The 13181-nt window shown below is 39.9% G+C and overlaps 1 protein-coding gene across 2 annotated transcripts in view; it reads right to left on the bottom strand.

The window, feature by feature from the left end:
* Positions 1-13181, bottom strand: part of KITLG (KIT ligand) — a 91597-nt gene that overhangs the window by 39772 nt on the left and 38644 nt on the right. For both annotated transcript variants that reach the window (XM_047788325.1, XM_047788324.1), the window contains exon 3: positions 3041-3103. In XM_047788325.1, the coding sequence (XP_047644281.1) occupies positions 3041-3103 (63 nt within the window). The remainder of the gene's footprint in view (positions 1-3040; positions 3104-13181) is intronic.

Below are 13181 nucleotides of genomic sequence, written 5' to 3'. Positions count from 1 at the left end.
AATAACACATGTGCACACAGAAAGCAAGCATTCAGGAAAGCAAACAAAGCAAAATATTACAAAGAGATGATGCTGTACTAGAGAGTAAAGGCTGTAAAGATTCTTGCAACTTTCCTGCAAATTTGGAAGTATTTCCAAATGAAAAGTTAAGAGGAAAACTGATAAATATATCGTTTAACTGAAAAGGGATGAAAATTTTTATTACTCAAAAACCACGAGCAACTCACAGTTTCTCTCATTTTATGGACGTCCAAGGGACTGCAGGTGGGTGGCAGAAATTCAGCCGCTCCATTTTTGTTCTTTCTACAATAACATTCCTCATACGTGGAAAGGATCAGAAATGTTTAGAATTTTTAGCTTATGAACTTAATGGAAACCCTAAGCATGACAATATTATAGTCTCAAAGAGCTTAAAATAAAATTGGTAGCTATCGTTGAGATTTAAATACCAAGCGGTGGGTCTCACCCTACCATTTGTGAGAGACAATCTGCTGAGTAATTTTCTAAAAAGGCCCTTAGAAAAGTCACCTCCCCTTTTCAGGAGTGTTGAGGAGATTTTTCTAACAAAAGTAAAAAATAAAGTGTCTTCTATCCTGGAGCTTTCTTCTGCCTGGTTCCTCCTGCACCATTTTATTGCTTTGGCTCCAGAGAATTTCTGGTACCATCCTAAACACCTTCTACTGTTTAAAGACAAAAGATAAGGCAGCTGGGACTCTGACGACTGACAAATAATCAGGGGCCTCTGCACCGGGAAACTCCTCTGGTCTTGGCAGAAACTAGCATTTTAAAATGAAGGGAAAACAAAGCGTAAGACCCCTGTTTCTGTCCAAAGGCCTATGCACGGGCTTGTTTTTCTTGCCAACTGCGGTAGCCAAGAACACTTTCTCCAGTTGTGCCAGGATGGTGTGCCAAGACCAAATAATAGTGGACTTTTCTCAATTACAGAAACAAAGAGCAAAAAATATGTGGCTGTGAATCAGCTTTATTTTTACAAGTTTAGCCCTTCTTATTACCAGCAAATACTCAAATCAATGATTTAGCATCATCTACCGTTATACCAGCACAAGCCAATCTATTTCGATATTTTCAGTTTAACACGTTGTTTTTCAAAGAGGTGCATGATTTCTTTGAGTGAGTTTGGCAATCCCAGGCCTAGGTGCTTCTGTAATCAGGAGCAGGGTGCATCTTTATTACTTAGAGGCTTCACTTGGAACACTTTCCCTTACTCCTGTAATTACTTTCTGCAGCCCAGGGTTAAGGGTCAGATGACCTAGGGGTTCTTTTTAAGACTCTGTCACTTTCTAGTTGTTACCCTTGGGCAAAATACTTCTGGGTTGTAAAGCTCAGGGTGTCATTTGTAGAATAGGAATCAGAGTCGCTCTGCTACCTTCCTCCTGGGGTTTTTCTAATCATCCAAAGAAATAAAAACATGCCATCGTGTTGAAAATAGAAAAAGTATTATAAAAAGGTCAGATACCCCCCTCCTATTATTATTAAAGTTTTTGAACATAAAACTAATTGATGTATACTTGTTTCTTAGAGTGTCTCATCAAGTGCTGGCTCCAGAGTTTTCCCCTAAACAAATACTTGCTGACTGAGTGAGCAAATGATTGGATTAATTAGTTTCAGGCCACGGATACTGTTGCATTACTATTTCCAGAGAACTCTCCCTAATTCAGTAGGACAGACATTGACCTAGACTTGCTAGGTCAACGAAGGGGAAAACTGGTTCTACATGCAGGGACATGTTCTAAGGAGTTCTAAGGAACTTGGGAGGTAGTAAACACATTGGCATGAAAAGAAATATGCTTTTGACCTTCTCTGGAGATGACAACCTTAGCATCTTTGAAAGGCTTTTTAAGCACAAGCACTTCGTGCCATGCTTAACACACTTAAACTAGTGATAATTTTGATGGACTCGTCCACAGAAAGGACACCAAGCCTAACACAACTTGCACGAAGCGGATGTGTAATTAAGCACTTTTCGTAAGTTATGGAAAGATGTCAACTTGCAGAGCAGAGAGTAACCTAAATGATTTCACATTAACTCAAAGGAACGCAATACAGTAGTTAAAAATCAACATGGAACATATATTTCAAAGGCCTGTTGCAAAATGTAAGTTGCAAAGTGATACATGCAGTATAATGGCATTAACATAAAATATGAAAATGTGCAAAATACATGGTATCTTATGTATGGATAAGTATAATTTGCAGTAAAAGTAAAAAATACCTCTAATGGAGTACACTAACTAGCCTCATGTCCAGCCCTGAAAACATGCAGTGAAATGAAAAATTCCAGCTTGGAATATTTATTCCTAGGCGACAAGTCGTCCCTAAGAGACAAAGTGGGCACTAATGGATATAGGAAAGAGGCATAGAGGGGGCTCTAGCTATATTTATAGTTATTAAAAAATACATTTGAAGCAAATATTGTCCAGTGGTAACATCTGACAAGCTATGCGATGGATACACAGGCATGACATTGTCCCGTATGCCTGAACATTTCTTGATGTATAAATACTGATAATAATGAGAAAAAATAACTCGAATGTCTTGGCTGCAATAATAAAGGATACTTGAAATCCCAGCCACATCTTTTTACTGCAAGGCTCTAAGGATCAATCACACTGCAAATAAATTCAGAGAGAAAACATTTTATGTCCTCAATGACTAGGAGACTGATACAGGATCTTTTCAGGTATGAAAAGAATTTACATAATTTTACACTCAAGCTTTTGCGGGGTTGGGGGGAGGCTGAAAGACAGACAGGGATCTGTGGCTAGTTCTAAAGAATGCGGTCTTATCAACTTTGTGAGTACAGGTGTAAGATACATGGGCTGAAATGCTAACCCCAAACTAAAGTTTAACAGTGGCTTGAGGAAAAAAACATATACAAGTCAAATTCCAAAGATACCTACTTTAAATTCTGACAATTAGCAAACTCCTAAGTGGCAGATAATTTCCTGTCTCAATATGAATGATCTCATCTCTTTTGACAGCAACTCAAAAGAAACTCAGAAGCATACGGTTTACATACCAAAACGTCCATCCCGGGGACATATTTGAGGGTTATCTTATAGTCTTTTGGAAGATTTGCCACCTACAGAGACCAAAAAAAAAAAAAAAAATCTGTAAGAAAATCCATACATATCAGTTAACCATATTGTTTTCAGTAATTTGGAGAAAAACACTTACAAACGTATTATACTAAGTTACTGCTGAATTTCAACATTTACATATATAGTGATTTTTCATTCTTGATTTCCCTTCGCAATCAAAGGCACTCTCCAAAATTAAAGGGAAGTGATAATACCAATCTTTTAGACTCCAAATTCAGCTACGGGTGGCTAAGTATAATCTACTGAGATTTGGAAACACAATCTGAATTTCAATTTCCATCTGTGGTCTTGGAATTTCCCTGTAGGACTGTTTTCCTACTTGTTCCTCCGAACAATCAGCAACACAATTTATTTTCTTGTCAGTGGTTCTCCAAGTGATGTGTCAACATCACCAGGGAACCTGTTAGAAACACAAAGTCCTGGACCACACCAGACCAACTGAATCTTTCTTAAGTCTTCCAGGTAACTCTGATGCGTGCTCAAGTTCGAGAACTACTGTTCTATGTTGATGCCTCCCCCAAAAGTCTGTAAAACTTCAAAAGAAAAACTATACTTATCAGAGGCAAATGCTTTATCCCTTAAATAATTTAGAAATATTCAGTTCTGTCATATAACGTAATCTACTTACCTGGAGCTGAACATTCGAGATGCCCTAAGTTTTTACCTGGTTTCTTTAAAGATTTTAAAGAAAGATCTAACCCAATTCCATCCGTCACTTTAGCATAAGTTGAACAAACACCTGATTCATTTACAACCGGGGAATATGGAACGAGTCTAAACTGTACTTTGTTTTCTCTCATCTGTAAAACGCAGATAAAAGTACCCATGTCAAATAGTCAAATTATGCATTGAGAAGAGTGAATGTGCCAAACATCATAAACAATTAGTTGACAGTCTTCATTAGAAGAGTATTGTCACTCTCTTGGCAACTGACTTGCAAGGCACATATCCTGGTAAGTTACAGAATTCGAGGTTCACCTGTCTCCTTTTCTCTCTCTAGTGCCAGCGCCATCATTTCGCATCTCTAGCACGGTGAAAACTTCCAGTTGTGTAAGACAGCCAACAACCGATTTAGCCCATTGAGTCTTAAATAATATACGAGGTAAGAAAGCGGCTTTGCTCTGTTATAACCTCAAAGGGTCTAGCTTGCTTTGCAGACATTTTCCCCTTCACCCTGCCTCTAAAATGGTCACCGTTCCCCATAGTAAGCTGGGATCTTGCGCATGTTTGCGGGACTAGGTCATCTCTGACAAGTCTCCCGGGACACAATCCATGTGTTTCCTCTTGGCTCTGCCAAAAGCTTCAAGAATCTGAGAACCATTTGGTAGGAAAAACATCTAGGTAAAGGCAAAAGCAATCAGAGGACAGCCAAAGAAGTAGGTGATCCCACTGCGTGTGTGCCATCCTACCTCCAACAGTACCACCTCCACTCCTCTCAGCCTGGAGCCTGACACTTTTCTCATATTTACAACGTGCCAGTACTGTGTTCCTTATGAGCTGAACTTAGCTTTGTGCGATCACATCCAACCCTCAGACCAACTTTCACATAGGATCTCTATTTAACAATGAGGAACTTGAGGCCCAAAGAGGTCAAGTAAGTTGACTAAGGTCACCCGACTACTGCATGTCAAGTTTGGACTAGAACTTGGGTCTCTGACAGCAAAGCCTCCCTTGCCTCTTAGCTCAGCTAAACAATTCCATCTCACTACTCTCTGCACACTGGTTGTGGATGTTTTCCAACTGGGAGACTCACTGTCATCCTTCCTCATGCCACCCCCAATAGAACAATGAAGTCCTCCCTGCTTCCTGAAAACACCTCTGGGCTGCCATGGAAGACGGCATAGTTTTATGTTTAATTTTGAGGTGACTTTCTTACTCTTTACACTCAACTTTCCACCATGCTCCCCTCATTTCTTTTGTCTCATAGAGGTTCATTCCTATTTTTGGGCAGCCAAATGAACTTTAAGCATTTTACGTAAGTCCTGGCAGAAGACATAGCTGACACCTTTGCAGGTGTAAGAGCTGGAATCTGAATGAGCAGCAACATTCAATTCTGCTACCAACCAACCGCATAAATGAAAGCCTTTCCAGATGGAGAAACACAGCGAGAAGTGGCAGGTGTTCTGAACACAAGCTGCTTGACAATCTAGCCCCTCCTTAAGCACAATTAACATTATCAAAAAATAAATATAAAATCAACTGAATGAGTATTCAGAAAACTTAGAATCTGAGCATACACCAAAAGAGCAGAGAGAATGTAAGAGAGATGTTGGGCAATTCTGTTTAAACAGGAATTTAAATATCCAAATTGGTTCCAAGAAGTCAAAGGAATCTAACGAGTTCTCTAACACATTGAAATCTCCATGCCTTGGGAGACTCACTTCTGCATTAAACTAATTTATTGATATTTCACTTCTGATGGGACTGAAAAATCATTCTATTTTTTTTTTCATTCTTTACAATTTTAAGAAGTTTTCATATTTGGTCTCTGCCACAATCCCAGAAATGTGTATTATTAAGCCCATTTTAGAGAAGAAAATCTGGAGGCTCAGAGAGGTTAACTGGCCTGCCAAGGTCAGAGGCAGCAGGAACACCTGCTAGAGGTAAGGATACAAATCTTGGCTCTGTGCTCTGGTGTCAGCACAGTTATCTACTGATCGGTCCCCTCATTATTACTTTCTTGGCTTGCACTGGTTTGTTTCAAATTACATTTGGAAGAGAAATGAGGAAGTCAAGTTGTAGACTTTTATGGTGGCTTCATGAGGTATGTTACTTTGTAAGCATTCACTGTATGTTGAATAGCATTCAGAAAGCACAGATAACTTTTTGATAAACGGGGCTCTCTTATGTCCACTGATTGTAGAAATTTGACAGAGTAGAGGGAGTCCCTGGCCTGGAACTAGGAAGATAAGATATTTGCTCAAGGCAGTGAATTTGATGTAGGACTCACAGCACAGGTCCCGGGGACACAGTGCTCAGACTGGATCCAGGCCTTGCCTGCCACGTGCTCAACTCAGAGACTTTGGGCAAGTGACTTAATTTTCTTTAGCCTCCATTTCTACGTGTGTCCAATGGGAATCATAGAATCAAGCTAATGGATTTGGTTAGACTAAACAAGAATTAAATAACTTGTTTAAAATACTTAGTGCTTGAGTGTGGTGTGTGAACAAGTGTGAGTGTTTGTCATTATTAATTTCAAGGGAGTGGGACTTTCTAGATATAGGAAGGGTCGTATGCAAAGACAAGGACATGGAGACGCGGGACAGATCATTCAGGCTTTAGCAGCTAAGAGGTAAGAACTACGCTGGCAGAGCCACATTAGAGTGGGACCCGAATCCTGGGCTAAGGAGGCCCAATGGATGGATCAGGTCCACCACCAGTCCCTTCTGCCTTAGGCACATCGCTTCCTCCCTGTGGAGCTTCCACTGCTCGTCTGTCGGCTGAAGAGGGTGAAGTTGATAATTACTAAAAATCCAGTCTGATGGAACAGTCTTGCGTAAGCAGTGGAGCTACACAAACCATGTTTAAAAGCAGGAAAAGAACATGACGGGAAATTTAGGAAGCTTGGCTAGAAGGAAGGATTGGAGCAGGGAGAAGATAGAGACCAGGAGTAGTTTAGAAGACCACTGGGCAAGTGCTGAACATGTATTAAAGATTGATACAGAGACTGGAAGCTGAAAAAGCAGAGACGTGTTTTTGAGTCCAAGAAAGCATCCTGTTGGTAGGGTTAAATGGATACATAACTGAAGCTACAGATTTTGAAAAAATCTAGTCTAGTAAAATAAGTTCAGGGTAAGGAAAAAAAAAAAAGAACGCAATTGATGTTTGAGAAAAGAACCTGAAAAACAATGGATATATATGTTTGTATAACCGAATGACATTGCTGTACACGGAAACAAATACAACAGTGTATGTCAACTACACTCCCATAAAATTGTAAAAGAGACCCTAACTGATGGAAAATTTACCAAACCATTATTCCAATGAGCTTTGTGGTTTGGAACATGCAGATATAAACATGATGCTAGATTATAAAATATATAGAAGAGCAAAAACAAGTAACTTTGTGAGGGACTCACTCCACTATACTGGTTCATTTGCTCTCTCTTTTTGGGTGTCTTAAGGGTTGACCATACTCAGTGACACAAGGCAGTAAAATGCATAAGAGAACAGCAAGTGGAAATGCTGGAAACTTAGCCAAGAAAAAGTCTTTGCAGGTCAACAGGTACTGGCTGCTTACCAGGCCCTGCAGGTATTTGGACTTGGGAGAAAAAGAACTCCAAGTTGGAACATTTAATTACCTGTTTAGATCACTGATGGACAATCTTTGGACCTCACGACTCAAATATTAAGGTCTCTGAGTCTCATGAAATCCGTGACTTCTTAAGACATCTTTAGTCAGATACTCACTTGTCTCAATTGTTTCTCCTAAGTTCTAGGTAAGAATCAAAATGCCACTGTATAACTCCTGATTCCCTTGACATGACACACCAAGTTGCACAGATGTGAACCTCTCTGGGCAGAGTACAGTTTTCAGATCTCATCACACCCAGAGAGGTTTAAGAATCACTGCTATAGAGAAAACCTCTATGCTTATACTTAAATATCCCGGTTCACTCCCACGCAACAGCTTAGTTTAATGCCAGTCTTCAGTCTTCAGAAATAACACAGAACAAAGCTCTTCAGCTTTTTCTTTCTGCTTATAAGCCATCTCTTGTTAATACTGACTGAAAATCTAACCAACTAGGATCAATTACTTTTCTTTTTTAGAAAATAATAACTCAGTGGTTTAGAAAACATTAACATGACAAGACTTTTCTGGGTCATCTTTTTTTGGTGAAGAATACCTAAATACAGTTAGAAGACTCATGTCTCCTTTCAAATAAAAGAGATTAGCAACATTTTTGATCTAGTTCATAGACACACCTTATGATAATTCCAATTAAGTAGGACTAACCGAACTTGTATGATATGACTGCTTCCTAATCACAAGATAGGGTAACTAACACCTAGGAAAAACAATTCAAAAGATTACAATGAGAATTTTTTTTTTTTTCCTGGCTGGGCCCATGACATGTAGAGATTCCCCAGCCAGGGACTGAACCTATGCCACAGCAGTGACCCAAGCTGCTGCAGTGACAATGCCAGATCCTTAACCTGCTGTGCCACGAATGACCTCCACAATGATAACTCTTAAATTGCAGTGGACATTGACATTCTAAGTTAAGGCATCATAAATTATGAACTGGAGTTTTGGTCATGGCTCAGCAGAAAAGAATATGACTAGGATGCATGAGGACGCGGGTTCAATCCCTGGGCTCGCTCGGTGGGTTAAGGATCTGGCATTGCCGTGAGCTGTGGTGTAGGTGGCAGACGTGGCTCAGATCCCAAGTTGCTGTCGCTGTGGTGCAGGCCAGCAGCTACAGCTCTGATTCGACCCCCTAGCCTGGGAACCTCCATATGCCGTGGGTGCGGCCTTAATAAAAGACTATATATACATAAAAATAAATGAACTGAGTCCTTGTGCTCCAGAAAGGGGCAGTTACGGGTTCAAACCTCTAGTCAGTTCACTATTTTCAGTGAGGATCATCAAGTTACTTACGATTACCAGGCCTCAGCTTCCTAATCAATAAACTGGGGTAAAAAAAATAATTACCAACGTGAGTGGTAACAACTAAAAGAGAGACCCCATACACAGTGCTTTTCATGGTCCCTGGATACTTACACAAAGTTAAGGCCACAGAAGTACCTAAGTGGATTGTCTTATAAAGAAAGAAAAATTTTTTCTTTATGATAAGATTGATGTGCCTGGTAATACACGGTAATGTAGACATCTACTTGTCAGTATTTTCAAGTAATATATATATATATATACATACACACACATATATACATACACACACACACACATATATATATATATATATATATATATACTTTTTTTTTTTTTTTTGCCACCCCATGACATATGGAGCTCCCAGGCCAGGGACCAGACCCAAGCTGCAGCTGCAACCTATGCTGCAGCTGTGGCAATGCTGGATCTTTTAACTCACTGTGCCTGGCCAGGGATCAAGCCAGTGTCCCAGCCCTTCAGATATGCTGCTGATCCAATTGTGCCACAGTGGGAACTTCCCCAATATTATTTCTAATACATTTCTCTCCTTTCTTGGAATACTAAAGGTCCTAAATTTAGATTTAAATAGAGAAAAAAAATTTTTTTCTACTGATGCAGGAACAGAATGAAAATGCTAAATATTGCAAACTAAAAAAAAATCACTTTAAAAACCATCTAGTGATCAAACCATTGTTCATCAAGGGTTAAATATAGAAAACAAAAAAAACCCCAAAACATAGAACTCTGCTTTTAAAAGAGAAGCTATGCTTAGAAAAGCTCAGTATTCATCTAGAAGGGGGGGACTCCAATTCCAATTCTCCATTTTAATGCAGTGGTAATTCTATCTGAAGATCACTGTATTTGAAGAAAAATAAAAATCAGAATTATTCCGAAGTGTCCATTCAAGGTGTAAAATTTATTATCCAAGGATTTTTTTTAATCTCCCATTACATTAAACTCTTAAGAGTCATACATTAATATAATCTGTTTAAAATAAGTACCTACCACAAGATCAGGAAAACCATGAATTCCTGTGTTTTAATCCTATTCTACTGATTTGCAGACTGACCTTGAAAAGACAGGGTAATTTCACCCTTACGAGATGGGGCTGGGACAGCAACCTGTCTGAAACATTTTGTGGAAGGCAAATAGTTACTCAATAGATAAATAGGTTTTTTAAAAAGCAGCAAAGTCACATTTAATTAAATTCCTACAAATAAAGCAAAAGCATCACAGATGAAGGGAAAAGTAGGAAGAACAAAACGAAAGACTAATTTCAACAATTTCAATATTTGGATCCCTCTTTATATTAATACTTGCAATCATTAAAAGCTGTGGCCAAACCATCCCATAGACACATGTTTTTAAAGTTTCATTCATCCTTTTCCCAGATACTTGACCCTTTCTTTAGGTAGATCTGAGTTTGCCATTTAAACAAGTCTTGCAACATTTTTTAGAAACAAAGCAAAATGTTCTGTAAATAGATGAACTATTATGCTAAGTAAACATGCCAGAAGGATTTCAGATGAAAACCATGGGGACGATAGGGGCAGGACAAAGTGTCCAAGAAGAAATTAAAAAAAAAAAAATGACAAGTCATAGATCATGTGCTTTTGTGACACAAGAATCACCCCAAGCAAACAAACTTAAGGTTTGTGGGCACAGTGGGAGGTGCCACCTAACACAAAGGTGAAGCTGGCAGAATTGGAAAGGGAGTAATTTCCACAGAAGAAATTACTATGAGCACAAAGCAAAACGGTATTGTCCACCTACTTTCTCTCAAATTGTACCAAGATGATGCCTGCAAAGCAAGCACATTTCTGTTGCTTGATATAACCTCCTTTAATCAAGGCATAACTGAATTATTCCAAAAGGTACAACCCGAGGGAGTATCATTTTATTTTTTTTTAATTTATTATTTCTTTTTATGGCCACACCTGTGGCATATAGAAACTCCCAGGCTAGGGGTCGAAATGGAGCTCTAGCTGCAGGCCTACACCATGGCAACGCGGGATCTGAGCTGCATGCGAGACCTGTGCCACAGCTTGCAGCAATGCTGGACCCTTAACCCACTGAACAAGGCCAGGGATTGAACCCACATCCTCACAGATCTATGTCAGGTTCTTAACCCACTGAGCCACAACGGGAACCCCATGAAGAAGTATCATTATGGAGTGAGAGCAACTCAGTGCTAAAAAGGGCCTCCAAAGTTAGCTGATTTTTAGTTCCTATGGGAGGATGCGGGGAGGTCACAGACTTCTCTGGAAAATAGATGAAAGTTATACATCCTCTTCTTTGAAACTCACATGAGGCACACATACGCACAATTTGAAGTCCCACTGGCAAGAGTTTGAAAGTTAATGCATCCTAGATTAGGAACTAAGGATCATGTCCTAGTACCTCATTTTCAAAACCACAAGGTGAATCCCAGAAAGGTACAGGGATTCCTTTGTCCAAGGTCACACAGCTGGACAGTATCAGAACGGGCATTCAAACACCCCAGGAAGCCTGACCGACTTCTCGATGCTTTTTTGCCCCACAGTTCTTTGAAGAAAAGAGTCACTCATGCTCCCTTGGGAATGAGAGAAATTAATGAGGCTGGGACTAAGGATGGGGACCCAGCGTCTTTTCAAACGTGGAAACAGCCCAATACTGCAAATGTCATGACCTAAGCTGTCCTGACACATCTATGCGAACGACTGTCACCTGGGATGCTCGTCGGAAACATGACGGTGCCCAACATCCCATCTCCACAAGCCGTGATTCAGGATTTCGGAGGTAGAACCCTGACCGCTATACTTTTAGTAAGTACCCTGAGACACTGTGGCTCGCTGGTTCTCAAACAATATTCCACACGTGCTGGCCTGAAGCAGTGGCTCACCAACATGTTTTCATCAAGCTCGATTCTTTGTTCAAGCCATGTCTTCCTTGGAAACCCAGACACACAAGTCAAAACAGGGCAGCGGGCTGGCCTCTTGAAGCCAGTTTAAAAAGCACCGTCCTAGAAAATCACAGCACACGTAATGGGACCTGGAGCTGGGCTTCACCACTCTCGGATCTCAGGATTCCTGCTGACAAAGTCGTTTGTCTCGACGGCCTTAAATCCCCTTCCAGCTCCAGGACCCTGTGAGCCCACCAACACCACTGCTCCCATTGCTAGTAACTAATATTTACTTGGCACCTGTTTTGTTCCTAAAACAGGTGCCAAGTAAATATTTAATTAACTCATTTAATCTTTACAATAATTCTACGAGTGTCATAAAGATGACCCTTGAACAACACGGGTTTGAACTCCACGGGTCCACTCATCCCCACGTGTTTTTCAATAGTAAATACTGCAGTACCACGTGATCCACAGTTGGTTGAATCGGGTATAGAGAACCACTGCCACGGAAGAACCTCGTATACGAAGGGCCAACTCTAAGCTGTGAGATGGGTTTTCCACTGCCCGAAGGTGGGCACCCCATCCCCTGTGTTGTTCAAAGGTCAATTAACTGTCAATCTATTACATTGATGAGGAAACTGAGGCACAGACAGGTTGTGTGACAACAACTGTGGTTAAAAAAATTGCTATTGTACATTCTCTTATGTAATCCATAGCACAAAACTGGGGAGTAAGAACTGAGATTTAGAGAGTAGTTCCTTAGACAAGGTTAAAGAGCGGATCTGTCAGATTCTAAAAATCCACTCTTTCAACCAATAAATTAGTGCAGGCTGGGTCTCTGCTAATCCATAAAATCTTTTAAATGGCATCCATTTATGGGCAGTTATTGCGGTGTTAGTGCTACGTATTCGTATATTCATAGAGATGGCTTATCTCACAAAATAGATTACAAATACTCTAAGACCAGGGATTATTTTATATCTTTCAATTTCCTACTCTATGAAATATTGGCTGTGCATTAAGTAGGTCTTTATTCAATTAGAAGTGATCTTCTAAGTCCTTTTTTATTACCTTGATTTCCCCCCCAATAATCCCAAGTAAGCATATTCATTTTATTTAGATCAACTCTTGAAATTAAAATTTCCCCCTCTGAGTCAGTTGCTGGAAGGGAGGGGAAAAAAAGACTTTTCTTTTCAGTTTAATGATTTTACATTTGCCCTTGAAGGAGGGAATTATATTTTAGTGCTAATAAGTATCTTCTTCCCAGGCACTTCTTTCTCAATGCTTCCTGCCATTTTTCATTGCATCAGCTGATAGGTCACAGACTGAAAATAAGCAGATGGTTAAAGACAAGAATGGGAATCTTGGAAAGTGCTTATAATATCTACTTATGCCACTTAAAAATATCAGTTTGACATTAAAGTGGTGCTTATTAAGTAGCATTCCTCAAACCCTTAGCAAACAATAAGGACTATCAGTCATTTTTCTTAAATACCATTTTAATCCTGGACATGTTCAGCCTGTGGTCAGATGCGCCATCACCTTTCAACCATGAGTTCCT

This window comes from Phacochoerus africanus, chromosome 7 (genome assembly GCF_016906955.1).
Source record: "Phacochoerus africanus isolate WHEZ1 chromosome 7, ROS_Pafr_v1, whole genome shotgun sequence".
Classification (NCBI taxonomy): Eukaryota; Metazoa; Chordata; class Mammalia; order Artiodactyla; family Suidae; genus Phacochoerus; species Phacochoerus africanus.
This window is presented reverse-complemented; position numbering and strand designations above follow the sequence as displayed.